Raw genomic sequence first — 19,272 nt, forward strand, 5'->3', positions numbered from 1 at the left:
ATTATCATTGATCAGTCTGTCATCAACTGCATGTATTCTTTCTAATGAAAGTCAGATTCCACCAGCCATTGCTCAATATGTCGATGTATGAAATAATAGCAACAGTAGTTCTAAGGGTGGTGAGTGCAGTGATGTCAAATTTCAACGTACCACACATGAAATAAATCTCATCAGGTGGAACATGACTCAACATCTAAGGGCTTTGAAAAGGCACAGTGTTGGAGTTTTTTGTTGTGTGCTGTTTTTAATATTCCGCCATTGATGACCTCTTATGGATGGTTAAAAAAAGGCAACATTCCAGTGAATTAGTAATCAATACTGATATAGTTTATAGTCCACGTAAGCATTGATTTAAAAGATAAAATATTATTCATATATAATTAAAAAGAACAAAAACTAGCACTGTAGATGAACTTCAAAAACTAAAAAACAAACAAAGCCCCAATATTTAAGTACTACTAGTGGATTTAGCCTATATTCCTTAATCGACCCACAATCAAGGTGGCAGATCAGGTCTTTAGTTCTACTGCGTACTATTACAAATGGTGGTGGACAAATGACCGATTTATGGGGCAATGCTCCAAGAACATTGCATCCTTCACACAGAAAGAACACAGATATAGGTCCCAAAGACAATACTGAAGCATTTGCAACCAACCTGAAGAGTTTTAAGGATAAACAAACCTGGTTGTTGGTTCAGGAGGGTTTAAACTAGATCGGCAAGAGGACGGAATCCAATGCAGTAGTGAGGGATGTGAGAGGCTGGAAGTCATACAGAAGTCAATGACAGCAAGTTCAGTACAAAAGGATAAACAGGAGAATAGAAGGGAGTGCATGAAAAACTGTTGGATTAAATTGAATTTATTTCAATGCTATTGACCTGACAGGTAAGATTGTTGAATTCAGGGCGTGGTAAGATAAGTGTGTCCAGGATGTTATAGTCTTTACAAAAAGCTGGTTACGGGAGGGACAGAACCGGCAGCTTAATATTCTTGGGTACAGGTCCTGCAAACAAGATAGAGATGGGGGTAAAATAAGAGGAGGAGTTATTTCATTGAGTAAGGGGAACATCATGGCAGTAGTCTAAGATGACATTACTGAAGGATCATCTGGTGAGGTTTTATGGATAGAGCTGACAAATAAAAAGGGGATGATCACCTTGATGGGATTGTACTATAGGCCCCCACTTAGTCAATGGGAATTTGAGGAATAAATATACCGGAAGGCTATAGACTACTGCAAGATTAATAGGGTTGTCATGGTGGGAGACTTTAACATTCCCAATATAGACTGGAACTGCATAGTGCCACTGCCATAGTGGACTCTGTCATGTGTGTTCAGGAAAGTTTCCTCGGGCAATATGCAGAGAGCCTGTGGGGGTTGCAAAGAATTGATGGGGCTTGCAGAGAATTGCTGGAGTGAGTTTTGTTACAAACTGTTGACTCCTTGAAAGGAACAGTCTGGGGACTTGAGCACAGAGACAAAGAACAGCTTGTGAACTCAAGGTTACAACTTATAAGAACCGAGACAGAACTGTGAACAACAACCCTTCACAGGTGGAAGGTAATGAGGTAATGCCATCCAACCCCCTGGGATCACGACCAATAAGGAAAGGACACAACATAATTTTTTTTGAGCCAGCAAGAGGTGCCACAAAGATTGATTGCCTAATTCATCCTAAACAGATACAAAAGTCTAGTTTTCAGTTCTTTGTTCTGTAAGTTCAGTAGTTTTGTACTGTAGCTTTGCTCTGCAATTTTGCCCTGTAGTTTTTTACTTTTGTTCTGAAACTGTAACACCTGTAAACTGTAAATAAAGAAGCCTTGTAACTTGCCCCCGCACATTATTTAAAATAGCATGCTATACGATACAATTCAATTTATTGTCATTTGGACCCCTTGAGGTCCAAACGAAATGTCGTTTCTGCAGCCATACATTACAAACAAATAGACCCAAGACACAACATAATTTACATAAACATCCATCACATTGCTGTGATGGAAGGCCAAAAAAACTTATCTCTCCACTGCACTCTCCCCCCCGATGTCAGAGTCAAAGTCAAAGCCCCCGGCGGGCGATGGCGAATTGTCCCGCGGCCATTAAAGCCACGCCGGGTGATGCAAGGTCGCGCACCGGGTTCTTGATGTTAGAGCCCCCGGCGGGCGCTCGCAGAGTCCCGCGGCCATTCCAAGCCGCGCGGGGCGATGGTGTAAGGCCCCGCTCCAGGAGCTCTTCAACCCCGCAACTCGGGCGGGAGAAGTCGCCGCTGCGGAAGCCCCGAAAAGCGGTCACCCTGCAGGGACCCGCGGGCTCCCGGTGTCGCCGGCCGCCAGACCCGCAGTTGCAGCCACCGAATCTCCGGGGGTCGGGCCGCAGCAGCGTCCACCACAGCTCCACCCGCTCTGGACTCGGCCAGCTCCACGACGGTGAGGTGAGTAGTCGGCACCAGAGCCCCCGGTCTTCCTGTTGGAGGCCGCTCCTCGTTGCAGCCCCAACGACAACGGAGACCCGACAAAGAAAAGGTCGGGTCTCCCGTGCAGGGAGAGATTTAAAAGTTACCCCCTCCCCCCCCACACCACCCCCACCCCCCACACACATACCCCAACAAAAAATAACAAAAACTACATAAAAACATAGACATAAAATAATAAAAACGCAGACGGACTGCAGAGGCCGCTGCTGACGAAAGTCGTGCCGCCCACCGAGCACAACAGGGCACTACAAGGGGACAAAACTGGCGAGTAGAGGGGAGAAGGAAATCAGGAAGGCAGAAAGGGAGCATGAGATGGTTCTGGTAGATAATAGTAAAGGAGAATTCAAAGATATTTTCTGAGTATATTAAGGGTAAAAGGGTAACTAGAGAGAGAAACCAAATTGTCTGCCTATGTGTGCAGCTACAGGAGACGTGCAAGGAACTGGGATTGGATCTTGATCAGCTGGGAAACTGGGCAAAAGAATGGCCAATAGAGCTTTATTCCGATAAGTATAAGGTGTTGTATTTTGAGAAGTCAAACCAGGGCAGGACCTTCTCAGTGAATGGTGGGATCCTGGGGAGTGATGCAGAGCAGAGGATCTAGGAGTACAAGTATATAGTAATCTGAAAGTAGCATTGCAGGTATATAAGGTGGTGCAGAAAGCTTTTAGTTTTTGGCACATTCTCCTTCATCTGCCAGGGAATTGTATAAAAGCAGAGATGTTATGTTACAGTTGTACAATATGTTGGTGAGGCCCCACTTGGAGTATTGTGTTCAGTTTTGGTCAGCCTGCTGTAGGAAATATGTCATTGTGCAGGAAAGAATGCAGAGAAGATTTAAGAGTATATTGCCAGGACAGGAGCCTGGGTATAGGGTAGAGGTTGGGATAGGGATTTATTCCGTGGAGAGCAGCGGCTGGTATGTGATCTTATATGGATGTATAAAATCATGAGGGGAATAGATAGGGTGAATGCACAAAGTCCTTTCCACAGGATAGGAGAAATCAAGAATGAGAAAGCATAGATTTCAGATAAGAGGGGATGACTCCATTATGGATGCCAGTGTTCGGGCAGTTGAACTCACTGATAGAGATACCAAGAATTGGCTAGAACTGATGAATGCAGCAAAGCTGGAGTGTGCGGGCAACATCATGTTTCTAGAGCTGAAAAATAGTTATGCGTCCTTGGTCAAGCTGTTGCAATAAACATTAGTACTATCATATACCTGACAAAATGGAAAATCTATTTGGTTTAACCTGTCCACAAAAAACAGGACAAATTTAATTTGGATAATTACTGACATACCAACCTCAATCATAAAATGATGGAAGTTGTCATCGACAGTGCTTCAAAGCTCTTTGTGCTTAAAATTAATAATATCACTTATTATTTTGGATTTTTGCCAGGACCACTTACCTCTGGACCTCATTGTAACTGTGGTCCAAACATGGAACTAACAGCTAAATCTAACGACTAAGTGAATGAGATGTTCTACCTAAGCTCAAGTTAACTGTGTGTGTAGGAAAGAGCACAGTTAAAAGTGCAATCAATGGAAATCGAGGAAAAAACTGCCCAATAGCTGGAGTCACTGACCTGGTTCCAAATATCTTAAGTTGATTCCTCAAAGATGTCTCCTGCCTTAGAAGCTCAAAATTGGGATGTTATTTGATGATACACAATGTTCAATTCCATTCACAACTCCTCAGAAAGTGAAAGCCCTCATCTTACAAAATTCAAGCCCAGACTGATAAGACAAATAACTTTTATTCTACATGTGCCAAGCAACAAGTATCGAGATGAGAGAGTATAAATATCTTTCCTTGTTAATCAATGAGGTTACCAACAGTGAGACCATTCCCATCAATGGGCTGGGGTGAGTGTGATGATCACTGTTGACCGGAAGTGTAACGAGCCCCATAAACATCCCAGCCACTTGAGCAGGTCAGAGCTACGTATCAAATGATGAATGATTCACACTCTGATTTCCCAAAGCTTTTCTACTATCTACTACCCAAATGTCTCAAGAAAATAATGTCTAACAATTCAATTAGTTGATTATTTTATGCTTCTAAAGTAAATTTTAGATCAATCTCTCAAAATTAATGTAGCCCTATGGGTTTTTATAACATTAAGAAATAATCAGAGAGCTCTCTGCATTCTTCAGGTTAAGATCAAGCATCAAATGCAGGACGCCGTGTGTAGCAATTTGTCCTTGGGCCATGATTAATGGTGGATATAAATTAAAGGTTTCTGATCAAAGGACAGCCCCATGTAATTAATGTCAAACGAAAAGAAGCAGAGATCATGACCCATATTAAATAATGATGAAAGATAAATGGCTGTTCTAAAATGTCAAATCATATGTTCTTATTATGTATAATAAGTTTAATATAATTAAGTTCACCATAGTTCCAAATTGTAATGGAATATTAACACACTATTTCTGCAGCTGATTCACAACGAAATCAAAAGGGAAATGAAAAAGACAGTATGTATTTTTTCCTTTGGAAAATTAGCAACTCAATTTAAATTAACAATCTATTTCTAAGATGTTGTGATGCTCCAACTTTGGAAAATAAGGCTTCTGTTTAAAATAACATAAAATATTCCGATACCAAATATTCATGTTTTCAGTGAATTGCAACATCATACTTGACACAACATCGACGAACATATTTATGCAAAACGGAAAACCTGAAAAGGTAGTTTCAACTTATCTGCATTTTACAAGTACTTTGAATATACATTGGAATATCTATTAATATTAACAGCATCTAGATAGATAGATCTGGCAAAGAAAAGCGATTGATGATCATGAGAGATAGAGCAGTGTTTTTTCAAACTGAGGTTTGGCCATATGGTTTGTAATCTATATCTCTCAGCAGCAAGCCCTTAAGAGATTCAAAAATTCGAACCCACTTGCCAGCATTTATGATCAGTCATGGCAATCTGAATCTTGATACCAATCTTGATTAATTTCATATTAGTTGAAGCTGATGAATTGCAATTGCATAAATGGTGCTAAGACTTAAGAATAACAGATTCTACTCCAGAGCGATATCATGACAAATCTACAATAGGAATCAAGAATTTAAAACATTTCATCTTCTTAGGAGTTAGAAACAGAGAAACGTAGAAAAATAGGTGCAGGAGTAGGCCATTCGGGCCTTCGAGCCAGTACCGCCATACAAAACGATCGTGGCTGATCATCTAAAATCAGTACCCCATTCCTGTTTTTTCTCCATATTCCTTGATTCCTCTAGCCAGAAGAGCTAAATCTAACTCCCTCTTGAAAACATCCAGTGAATTGGCCTCCACTGCCTTCTGTGGCAGAAAATTCCTCAGATTCACAACTCTCTGGGTGAAAAAATGTTTCCTCATCTCAGTCCTAAATGGCCTACCCCTTATTCTTAAACTGCGACCCCTGGTTCTGGACTCTCCCAACATCAGGAACATTGTTCCTACATCTAGCCTGTCCAATCCTTTAAGAATTGTATGTTTCTATAAGAGAGCCTCTCATCCTTCTTATTCCAGTCAACCCATTCTTTCACCATATGTCAGTCCCACCATCCCGGGAATTAACCTGGTGAACCTATGCTGCACTCACTCAATAACAATAATGTCCTTCCTCAAATTATGAGACCAAAATTGCGCACAATACTCTAGGTGTGGTCTCACCAGGGCCCTATACAACTACAGTAGGACCTCCTCGCAGCTAAAGTCAAATCCTCTCGCAATAAAGGGCAACATGCCATTAACTTTCTTCACTGCCTGCTGTACCTGCATGTTTACTCTCAATGACTGATGTACAAGCATATCCAGGTCTCGTTGCACCTCCCCTTTTCCTAATCTGACACCATTCAGATAATTATCTGCCTTCCTGTTCTTGCCACTAAAGTGGATAACCTCACATTTATCCACATTATACTGCATCTGCCATGCACCTGCCCACTCACGCAACCTATCCAAGTCACCCTGCAGCCTCATAGCATCCTCATCACAGTTCACACAGTCACCCAGCTTTGTGTCATCCGCAAACTTGGAGATGTCACATTTAATTCCCTCGTCTAAATCGTTTATATTGTAAATAACTGGGTTCCCACCACCGAGCCTTGTGGCACCCCAGCCTGGCATTTTGAAAAGGACCCGTTAATTCCTACTCTTTGCTTCCTGTCTGCCAACCAGTTCTCTATCCATGTCAATACCCCCAATACCAAGTGTTCTAATTTTGCACACTAATCTCTTGTGTGGAACCTTGCCAAAGGCTTTTTGAAAGTCCAGATACACCACATCCACTGGCTCTCCTTTATACATTCTACTTGTTACATCCTCAAAAAATTCTGGAAGATTAGTCAAGGGTGATTTCCCCTTCATAAATCCATGTTGGATCCATCCATCCATGACCAATCTTGTTTTCCAAATGCGCTGCTATAACACCTTTAACAATCGACTCAAGCATCTTCCCCACTACCGATGTAAGGCTAACTGGTCCGTAATTCCCCGTCCTTTCTTAAAAAGTGGAGTTACATTGGCTATCCTCCAGTCCACAGGAACTGATCCAGAGTCGAGATAACATAGGAAAATTATCACCAATGCATCCACGATATCTAGGGTCACCCCCTTGAGTACTCTCGGATGCAGGCCCTGGGGATTGATCTGCCTTCAGTCCCAACAGTTTACCTAACACCATTTCCTGACTGAAGAAGGGTTTCGGCCCGAAACGTTGCCTATTTCCTTCGCTCCATAGATGCTGCGTCACCCGCTGAGTTTCTCCAGCATTTTTGTGTACCTTCGATTTTCCAGCATCTGCAGTTCCTTCTTAAACACCATTTCCTGACTAATGTGGATTCCCTTCAGTTCCTCCCTTCCACTGAATCCTCGGTCCCCTAATATTTTTGGGAGATTGTTTGAGCCTTCCTCAGTGAAGACAGAACCAAAGTACTTGTTTAACTGTTCTGCCATTTCTTTGTTTCCCATTATTAATTCACCTGTCTCTGATTGTAAGGGACCTACATTCGTATTCACTAATCTTTTCCTTTTTACATATCTAAAGAAGCTTTTAGAGTCAGTTTTATATTCCCCGCAAGCTTTCTTTCATGCACTTTTTTCCCTCTCTTATAACAAATTAACCCCTTTGTTCTCTGTTGAGTTCTAAATTTCCCCCAGTCCTCTGGTTTGCCACTTCTTCTGGCCAATTTAGACGCCTTTTCCTTGGAACAAATGGTGCTAAGACTAAAGAATAACAGATCCTACTCCAGTGCAATATCATGACAAATCTACAACAGGAATCAAGAATTTAAAACATTTCAACTTTTTAGGAGTTCTTCTGGAATGCAAAAGGCATGAAGCAGTGTCCATCAATATATTTTAAAAAACTGCCTGTGTTCTTCTAGTCAGAAGAAGTCTGAAGAAGGTCCTGACCTGAAAAGTTGCTTATTCATGTCCTCTAATGATGCTGCCTGATTCATTAGGCACTTTGTGTGTAGCACTTTGTGTCTTTTTCTGTCAATGCTCTAACATTTTCAAGAAGTCTAAACTAAAAGTTCTTCATTACCTTATATTTTAATCTTTCATGTTTTCATCTGACAATTGCAATAATAAAGCAATCCAAATGCCCTAAAGTAATTTGTGACCATATTTCTGGCTGTGAACTAATCAGTAAACCAATGAACTGTGAAACGTGACAAAATGAAAACCTGAAAACTAAGTGTGATTTTTATGCTAGGTTACTTTTCAGTATACATGAGATTACCTGATGAAAATGAAATGTTGCACCAGTCACATGAAATCCAGCAAAATGGCTGGCACAGGCGGCAGACTCATGCCCAGCTCACAACTGTTAATCTGAACAGAATATTGCAAAGGAGGAATCGGACAGGTACGGAGCATCAACATGCCATGTCAGGGTGAGGAAAGGTAGATGAGTTTCAAAATGCCCTGACCTCAGCAATAAACCATAGACAATAGGTGCAGGAGTAGGTCATTCGGCCCTTCGAGCCAGCACTGCCATTCAATATGATCATGGCTGATCATCCACAATCAGTACCCCGTTCCTGCCTTCTCGCCATATCCCCTGACTCTGCTATCTTTAATAGCTCAATCTAACTCTCGGGACAAAACATCCAGAGAATTGGCCTCCACTGCCTTCTGAGGCAGAGAATTCTACAGATTCACAGCTCTCTGGGTGAAAAGGTTTTTCCTCATCTCCGTTCTAAATGGCCTACCCCTAATTCCTAAACTGTGACCCCTGGTTCTAGATTCCCCCAACATCAGGAACATGTTTCCTGCCTCTAGCGTGTCCAATTCCTTAATTATCTAATATGTTTCAATAAGAATCCCTCTCATCCTTCTAAATTCCAGAGTATACAAGCCCAGCCCCTCCATTCTATCAACATATGACAGTCCCGCCATCCAACAAGTCCATGCTACCATCAATCACTTATTGACACTAATCCTACACTATTCCTATGTTTTACTCCCACTTCCTCATCAATTCTACCCAGACTCTATCATAAGAGGCAATCTACAGAACCAATTAATCTACTAAAGTGCACATTTTTAGGGCGTGGGGGGAAACCCACAGGTTCACAAGGATAACTAAGACTCCACATGCAGTGAGTGCCCAAGGTTAGGGTTAAACTCTGGTCTCCAGAACTGTTGAGTAGGCAACTCCATTACCAGTGCCACGGTATTGCATTTTCTGTTCTTGTCCAGGTTACTGTAGACTTATTCAATGAAACACACAAAAGGATGGCGTAATCTGGAAAACAAAGGTCCATTACCAATCTGCCCCTGCCGTACAATACAACCAACTGATGATAAACAGCCATAATGAGACCGTTGAAAACGTGGAGTACTTCTCAAATCTCGGAGGCCTCTGTTCAGTAAATGTAACCATCGACAATTAAATTCTCCATCACCATCAATGCATCAGCATAGTGTCTCTTATTATCAGAAGAAAAACGTGTTTAAAGATCAATACCTCATGGTCTAGGAGGCAGCAGTGATCCCTGGTTTCCAATATTCTTCTGAAACTATACTACAACTGCCACCTCAACGCACTGGGGAGATACCAGAGATTTGAGATTCTGCAAAACCCTGGAAACATTGTATCGGGATGCATCACAACATGGTTTGGGAGCAGCTTCATCCAAGACCGCAAGAATTTGCAGAGAACTGTGGATGTGGGCCGGACCATCACACAAACCAATCTCCCTTCCATTGACTACATTTTCACCTCACGTTGCCTCGGCAAGGCCACCAGCATAATCAAGGCGAGCCTTTCCCTCTTCTCCCCTCAGGCTGTATGAAGTACAGCTGTTATCTGGCAACTGAACCAGTGGAGGACTCAATTGGAATCATGTATTGTCTTTCTGCTGACTGGTTCGCATGCAAAAAATGCTTTTCATTGTACCTTGGTACACGTGACAATAAACTAAATTCAAACTCTAAATTTGCTGGCAGGGTAAGTGAACCAACAACAGCACCAGCGTAATATGCACAGCACTGAGACCATGACTTGGTTTGCTTTGAGGCTGGACTCCCAGAAGAGACACTCTGTCATGTGAAGGGATTACCAGGAGGTTAAATTGAAAATTCACAAATGTCAACAAAACTTCCTCATTAGAATCTTCAACATCCACTGACTCCCACGATTCCTTGGATGCATTCTCCATATTACCATGAACTTCAAGTCTATGATCTGGGAGCACACAGCAGCTCAGCGGAAGCAGTGAAACAAACCCACACCTCACAAACTACCCCCTGATCCGTTGTAGAAGAGATGGCATGTTGCACATTGGCCTTATCAGTCATCTCATACACTAGCAAACTGGAATGCAAACAAGTCACCCACTATCCCAAGGGACTGCTTAAGAAGACACCCTCCCTACCTTCATGCACTAAATTATTTTGCTTAATTGCTAGTCATAACACTAATAGATTATTCCCTGATCTATATGAATTCTACCTAAGTAATTTTGTATCTCTTTGAACTTAACCTACCATTTAAAACATGAAATGCTCTCACTGAATTGAATCCAATTAGAAATGACATTTCTACTGTTGCACATGCATGATCTGAATTAGAATTTCTTTCACTCATCATACAGTATATTGAATCATTGCAGATCATTGCAAAACATCAGTTCAGCCGTCCTTCTCACAGGCATAGTATAAATGTATTTTAAAATCGACTGATCAAGTGGTTCCTTTGGAAAAACTAGCCAAATATTCCGTTGAGGCTTCAGAACTTGATAGAATTTCGGTTTCGGCAGGCTAACCCGAACAATACAGCATCATCTCACTTTAATTGCTGAAGATGTCTGATAGATTACTAGGAGCCAAATATATCCATCAACGTCTCTACACGTGCAGACAATCTGATATGGAGGCAAGTGATAATGCTGTCAAATTAAACCCTCTGGGTACCGCACTCACTGCTGTTTTGCAGCACAGCAGCACATCTTCACAACAGAATAACTTGAACAAATGCACTGCATAAAATTATCATTAATTCCAAAGAGCAGAAATGGAAGAAGATAGTCGAAAGTACATTAAGCCAACACATAACAAAACGGTAATCTTCTGCGCATCAAAAGATCATTCCATATTTTTCGGATGGAAGTAAAATTCTTTAAAGACTTACCACCAAGAGTGCAAAAAGGATGACACCACAGCTCCAGACATCTGCTTTTCGACCATCATACTTTTCTCCCTAAATGGAAAACTTCAATTCATTATTTTGTTCATGTCTGTGCAACAGTTAACATAAATATCCTGTCACAACACCACATTGAAGTTCTTTTAATTTTCTGCATCATTATCATCATGTTCATCGGTCTGCATCTCTATGCAAAGTACTGGAGCTTTTACCTAGTGTGGCAAGGTACCTAAAAGGAAAGTTTTGCTGATTTATATTTGTCTTTTGCTGGAGAACCTTAATGTACCTGGGAGCTATCCTGGTGTGTTTTCACTGTGCAAGAGTTACACAGATGTACCTGGATAAACAAGTCATTATGCATGCTGATAATTGTAATCATTTCTGCAGCCAGCTGAAGAACACCCAACAGAATAGGAGCTGGCTCAAGGAGCACAATTTTTTAATATTTAAAATTAATCATTATGTTCAATTCAATTACTAACAGTATAATAGAGATAGAAAGGTTTGCTTAGTAACAATAAAATATCATACATTTGTGTATTTATCAGTGAATATAAAGCAAAAATATTCCACCCCACTTCAGATTCCAGAGAATGGTACACATTAAGATAATGAAAAACAGGCAGATGAATTCACTTCCTGTCAACAGACTAATGAATTCCCCGGAGATCTGTACTGCATTCTTAACTTTTCATTATATTTGTGAATAGATGAAAAAATAAGGAGTTGTATTGCCAAGGTTATACTGAATTAGGAAGCATTGTGGAAGAGGGAGCCAGATTACAAAGAGAAAGAATTAGATCAAGTGGGTTAAAAAAAAACTGTGCATTGAGGTTTAATATTCTCTTTGATCATCCCCTTTGAAAATGTCTCAAAATCATGCAGAAACAGATGGCCTGTCCCCTATCTTCTTGTGTGTTTGCAGAATAACAGGATGGGTACAGAATGGAAAGGGGCCATTTTGCCTCTCATATCTGCACGGGTTCTCTGCAAGAGCCATCCAGCTTCACATCGTCCAGAAATGTTTCACGTTGCACACTTATGCAGCTTCTTTCTGAATGCTACACTTTATTTGTTCTCCACTAACCCCCCCCCCCCCTCCCCCCCCCATTCCAGTTCATTCCAGACTTTAACAGTTGCTCTGTAAAAGAAAAGATCCTCGTGTCACTTCCGACTATTTTACCAATGACCTTCCTTATATGTCCCTTCATTCTTGCCTCCTCTTCTGACAGCAACAGTTTTACTCTATCTACTCTGTCTAGACCCTTTTAAATACTTCTATAAGCTTTTCTCAGAAGCTGTTTGTTCCACGGAGAATATGCCCAGCATTTCTAGTCTACAAGAGTCTAATAGACAACTAGTCTATACGGCCAGACTAATGTTTGTCAACCCTGAAATCTTTACAGCAGTTCTTTGTTTCTGAAATCATTTCACTCCTCTCCAAGGCATTTTACTTAGTTCTTAAAACATGGTGCCCTTTAGGGATTGTTAACCATTGTTTAGGAATAATGTGGACAGCAGACAAATGATAAGTAGTCTTCAAAGTCCAGATACGACCTTGGTAAGGCCATCAAAAAGGCCAAGAGGGACTTCTGCTCCAAGCTGGAGGATGAGACAGATGTTCGGCAGCTGTGGCGGGGCCTGAATGCAATCACCTCCTACAAGGCGAAATCAGGAGGTAGCTCGAATGTCGGCGTAGCACCACTCCCTTGCTGAGCTCAATGCGTTTTACGCACGCTTTGATAGGGAGAACACTGATGTACCATCTCGAGCCCCCATTCGCTTTGAGATGGTATTTCAGTCACAGTCACAGAGGCCGCCATCAGAAGATCCTTCAGAGGGGTGAACCCTCGAAAAGTGCCTGGACCTGATGGTATACCCGGTCGTGTTCTTAAAAACCTGTGCGGACTAACTGGCTGGAGTTTTTACGGACATTTTCAACCTCTCACTTCTGAGGTCTGAGGTTCCCACCTGCTTTTAAAGGGCATCAATTACACCGGTGCCCAAGAAGAGCAAGGTGTCGTGCCTCAATGACTATCGACCAGTGGCACTTACATCGGTGGTGATGAAGTGCTTTGAGAGGTTGATCATGCAGCAAATCAACTCCTACCTCGACAAAAACCTGGACCCACTGCAGTTCGCCAACTGCCACAACAGATCAATGGTGGATGCAATCTCGCTGGCTCTCCACTCCGCTCTGGACCACTTAGACACTAAAAACTCATATGTTAGGCTGTTATTCATTGATTACAGCTCGGCATTTAATACAATCATCCCCTCCAAGTTGGTTACCAAACTTGCAGAACTGGGTCTCTGCGCATCCCTCTGCAATTGGATCCTCGACTTCCTCATTCACAGACCACAGACTGTTGGAATTGGTGGAAAGGTGTCAGCCTCGATAACAATCAGCACAGGAGCGCCTCAAGGCTGCATGCTCAACCCCCTGCTGTACTCACTCTATACTCATGACTGCGTAGCCGGTCATAGTGCGAACACCATCATCAAGTTCGCTGACGACACCACTGTTGTGGGATGTATCACTGATGGGGACGAGTCAGAGTATAGAAGAGAGATCGGCCGACTGACCAAATGGTGCCAACACAATAACCTGGCCCTCAACACCAGCAAAACCAAGGAACTGATTGCGGACTTTGGAAGAGGTAGGATGGGGACTCACAGTCCCATTTATATCAATGGGTCAATGGTGGAAAGGGTCAAGAGCTTCAAATTCCTGGGCGTGCACATCTCTGAAGATCTCTCCTGGTCCGAGAACACTGATGCAAATATAAAGAAAGCACATCAGCGCCTCTACTTCCTGAGAAGATTACGGAGAGTCGGTATGTCAAGGAGGATTCTCTCTAACTCCTACAGGTGCACAGTAGAGAGCATGCTGACCGGTTGCAACGTGGCTTGGTTCGGCAACTTGAGCGACCAGGAGCGGAAAAGACTACAAAAAGTAATAAACACTGCCCAATCCATCATCGGCTCTGACCTCCCTACCATCGAGGGGATCTATCACAGTCGCTGCCTCAAAAAGGCCGGCAGCATCATCTAGGACCCACACCATCCTGGTCACACACTCATCTCCTCACTACCTTCAGGTACAAGGTACAGGAGCCTGAAGACTGCAACGTCCAGGTTCAGGAATAGCTACTTCCCCACAGCCATCAGGCTATTAAACTCAACTCAAACAAAACTCTGAACATTAATAACCCATTATCTGTTTATTTGCACTTTATCTGTTTATTTATTCATGTGTGTATATATTTATATAATGGTATATGGACACACTGGTCTGTCTGTATTCATGCCTACTATATTCTGTTGTGCTGAAGCAAAGCAAGAATTTCATTGTCCTATCTGGGACACATGACAATAAACTCTCTTGAATCTTGAATCTCTTGAAAAACAGTTCAAATATAAAATACGAGCAGTAATCAACATGGAAATGAAAAGGACAGCTATGTAACCAAACAGTGCTGTGTAGAGAGGCCAGGCCATTGGCTTTCAGCGGGAGGCTGTTCAAGTGATATGGTTTGTAAACTGACATGACCACGAAACATTCTGGTATGCAGACCAAATAATGAGGTTTATATTAATTGACCTACATCAAACCAGGCATCAGACATCTTCAGCCAAGGTAGACAAAAATGCTGGAGAAACTCAGCGGGTGAGGCAGCATCTATGGAGCGAAGGAAATAGGTGACGTTTCGGGTCGAGACCCTTCCCCAGACATCTTCAGCCAAGTTATTTTGCACCATTGTGATGAGATCAAAGCATCGTTGTGGCAGAAATCAAGGATAGTTCCAGAGCGAACATGTTTCGTCATTTAGCACATCAATAATTGTATTTGCCCTGTCTATCAATCATTGAGATATTTGTGTACCCAAAGAGTCGATCCTCACAATAATAACTTTGATGTTTGGATTTTCAGTCCTCAGAAACTTTTAGACAGTCCCTATGGATTACTTTATCCCATTAAAGGTGTTTGAACATTCTGAGGTATCTTGTCAATTTAGGATTAGTTAGTTTAGTTTATTGTCATACACACCAGGGTGCATGAAATTCCTTATTCACGGAATAAATTGTAATGATAAATCATAAGATTACATAGGATCAGAATTAGGCCACTAGTTCTATCCCGTTCTTGATTAGTAAGGGTGTCAAAGGTTACCGGGATAAGACAGGAGAATGGGGTTGAGTAGAAAGAGTAGATCAGCCACGATCGAATGGCAGGGCAGATTTGATGGGTTCTGCTCCGCCATTCGATTATGGCTGATCTACTTTTCCTTCTCAACCTCATTCTCCAATCTTCTCCCCGTAGCCTTTAATAATCAAGAACCACAGCGCCAGGAACCTGATCTCGGGTGCCATCTGCACCAAATTTGTATTCTCTGTGACTGCGTGGATTTTTTTATGGGTGCTCCTGTTTCCTCCTACATTCCAAAGACGTGCAAGTTTATAGGTTAATTGGCTTTTGTAAATTGTCCCTAGTGTGTAGGATAGAACTAGTGTATGGGTAATCGCAGGGCGGTTGGCCGAAGGGCCTGTTTCCATGCTGTATCTCTACACTAAACTAAACCTATCAATCTCCGTATTAAAAAGACCCAATTACTTGACCTCCATTGCCGTCTGTGTCAATGAATTCCACAGATTCATCACCCTCTGGCCATAAAATGATCCTCATACGTTAACCCAATCATCCCCGGGATCATTCTTGTGAAACTCCTCTGGACCCTCCCCAATGTCAGCACAACTTTCCTTAGATACGAGGCCCAAAATAGCTCATAATATTTCAATGTGGTCTGACCAGCATCTTACAAAGCCTCAACATTACATCGTTGCTTTTATATTGTTAAAATGAATGCTAACATTCCATTTGCCTTCCTTCTTATCTTTCTTTCTTTAGTCGGAGGGTGGTGAATCTGTGGAATCCTGCGGATGCTAAGTCAATGGACATTTTTAAGGCAGAGATTGGCAGATTCTTGATTAGTTTGGGTGTCAGGGGTTATGGGGACAAGGGAGGAAAATGGGTTTAGGATAGATCAGCCATAATTGAATGGTGGAGTAGACTTGATGGGCCGAATGGCTTAATTCCGCTCCTATAATTTATGAAATTACCTACTCCACCTGCAAAGTAATATTTTCAAAAATCCTGCACCAGCACTCCCAAATCCCTCTGCACCTCCAATTTCTAAATCCTTCCCCATTTAGAAAATTGTTTATGCCTTTTTCCTTCCACCAAAGTGCATGACCATCCACTTGCTACACAGTATTCCATTTGCTATTTCTTTGTCCACTGTCCCAACCTGTCCAAGTCCTTCTGCTTCTTCACCTCTGCCTGCCCCTCCACCTATCTTCATATCATCCGCAAACCAAGCCACAAAGCCATTAATTCCATTATCCAGATCATTAAAATATAACATGAAAATTAGAGAACCCAACCCCAGCCCCTGCGGAACACCATTAGTCACCGCCCGCCAACCATAAAAGGCCCCTTTTATTCCCACTCTTTGCCCTCCGCCAGTTTTCTATCCATGCTAGTAAATAAATGTAGTCGATTACAACTGGTAATTTATCAGCCAGTGTATAACGAAATGCATGTGAGATTCAGGATTATCACCTAAACTTGATTAAATACACTAATGCCTTTCTGTGAAAACAGCCTGTCATTTTCTGCTTTATCTGGCCTATGTGTTGGCCCAATCTCCAATGACCAATAATCAAACTGGAGGTGGGAAATAAAATCATCTTACCGACATTTTGAGAAAAAAAAAAAATCGCTGGGATAGCTCATAATCATGGATGACCTAAGTATTGGTAACTTTTCATAGAAGATTCACCAGGATGTAGTCTGGTCATATTGTCTGGTCACAATAAGTATGGGGAGAAATGCCATAGGTTGGGGTTGTTTTCCATGGAGTAAAGGAGGCGAAGGTGACCTGATAAAAGGATATAAGATTATGACAGGTATACATAGGGTGGATAGTCAAAACCTTTCTTCTACTATGCTTATCAAAAACAAGAGGATATCATTTTTAAGGGAAAGATGGGAGTTTAAAAATAAAGTAGCAGTAGGTTTTTTGAAACATAGAAAGCAGTTGATCTCTGGAACATATTGCCAGACAAAGTTATGGAATCAGATACAATTACTATATTCCAGAGGCATTTACACATGCACGTAAATGGAAAAGGCACAGAGGGATATGGTTCTAATGTGGGTAAATAGGATGAGTGTAGAAAAGCGTGGATGTGGTGGGCTGAAGGGTGCATTTCTGTGCAATGCAGCTTAGTGACTCTTAGCCCCTTTTTTCTACCCTCTTACCTTTCTCAAATTATAAATACTGGATTTAAATTAGTCATGCAGCACGGAAACAAGCCCTTTGGCCCGACTTGCCCAAGATGGCCCATCTACACCAGTCCCATCTGCCCATGTTGATCCAGATCCCTCTAAACCTTTCCTAACCATGAACCTGTCCAAATGACTTTGAAATGTTATAATACTGGCCTCAATTACCTCCTCTGGCAACTCGTTCCAAATACCTGCTACTCTCTGTGTGAAAAGGTTGCCCCTCAGGTTCTTAGTGAATCTTTCTTCTCTCACTTTAAACCTCTCCCCCTACCTCTTGATTTCCCTTATCTGGGTAAAAGACTGTGAATTTACCTTCTCTATATCTACACAGCTCTATCAGATCACCCCACATTATCCTGCGCTTCAAGGAATAAAGTCCTAGCCTGTCCAACCTCTCTCTATAGTTCAGGTACTCAAGTCCTGGCAACATCCTCTTAAATATTTCTGCACTCTTTCCAGCTTAACACCATTCTTCCTGTTGCATTGAATTTTATTTGTAAGATAAATGGAACAGCATCTCCTCCATTTATATAGAGTGAGGCTAAATGCACACTAGAGGAATATTCCACTGGAGTCCTTGCAACCTAACAACATGAACATTAAATTTGCCAATTTTAGGTAACACTCCCCCTTTTTTTATTTTCCACTCTTTTTCCTGTGCTTTTCCACAACCCAGTGTGTAAGTAAGTAAGTAAGTAAGTAAGTTTTATTTATATAGCATGTTTTAAGTCAACTTGCATTGACACCAAAGTGCTTTACATAAATTAAATAATAAGTTCCATTACAAACCATAGAAAAAGGTTAAAAAAAAATGAATAAAATGGACACAACACATTATAGAGTTCAACACAAACGTCCCCCCACAGCAGAATCAAAACATTTCCACTGTGGAGAAAGGCACCAGAAAGTTAAGTCCTCTTCCTCTGTGAAACACCCGAGGTCAGGGCCCATTTGTGGCCGTGCAGCCAGTCCGATGATTTTCAGGGCCCTCTTGCCGTGAAGATGGAACTTCGGCGTCGGGTGAAACATTCCTCAGCGGCTTGGAAAAGTCTGGAGCGGCTGCCTCCTCCCTGGAGACCGGGGCACTCGTAGTCCTCAGGCCGCGCCGGTTGGAGCTCCGACCCCGGTGAACTCGATCCCTGGCTCTGCGGCGCTCCAAATCCAGCGCCGCCCGCGGCAGGACGCCCGCAGCCCCAGCTCCGCGATGTTGGGATCGACGGCCACAACGCTCCGGAGCTTACCGCACGGCGACCCGGTAAGGCATCGCCCGCTCCGTGTTGGTATCCCAGCACTGCGCCACCGCCGCCGAAGCTGTAGTCCCGGCCGGTCCCGACAGGAAACGCCGCTCCATTCTCGATGGTAGGCCGCGAGGACGGGGCGAAGAAGCAGCTTGGAGGGATGCTGCTTCTCCGACCAGGTAGGTGACTAAGAAATAAAGTTTCCCCCTTCTCCACCCCCACCCCCCACATAGAAGACCTCCACTAACATTTTTTTAACAGGACTTAGAATAAAATAAAAAAAGGTGTAGAGACGGACTGCGGGCAGGCTGCCATACACAGACGGCGCCCACTCCCGCACATCGCGCACATCCGCCATCTTGCGATGTGCACTCATTTTGTTCACTATCATATCCCCCTTTTCTGCTTCCACCTGTCCCCTTCCACCTATATCCCTCCCCCTGGTTTCATATTTCTCTCCTCTATCTTACCTTACATTTGTTCACCCATTGCCATTCAAAACCCCCCCTCACCTGTATCCACCTATCACTTGTAAGACTTTGCCCTG

At 42.5% G+C, this 19,272-nt stretch overlaps 1 protein-coding gene across 2 annotated transcripts in view; it reads right to left on the reverse strand.

Annotated features, from left to right (window-relative positions):
* brsk2 (BR serine/threonine kinase 2) overlaps positions 1–19,272 on the reverse strand; it is a 705,112-nt gene that overhangs the window by 129,750 nt on the left and 556,090 nt on the right. For both annotated transcript variants that reach the window (XM_033038920.1, XM_033038919.1), the window contains exon 7: positions 11,121–11,189. In XM_033038920.1, coding sequence (XP_032894811.1) covers positions 11,121–11,189 — 69 coding nt within the window. The remainder of the gene's footprint in view (positions 1–11,120; positions 11,190–19,272) is intronic.

The sequence above is a fragment of the Amblyraja radiata genome, chromosome 20 (genome assembly GCF_010909765.2).
Source record: "Amblyraja radiata isolate CabotCenter1 chromosome 20, sAmbRad1.1.pri, whole genome shotgun sequence".
NCBI classification, from domain to species: domain Eukaryota; kingdom Metazoa; phylum Chordata; class Chondrichthyes; order Rajiformes; family Rajidae; genus Amblyraja; species Amblyraja radiata.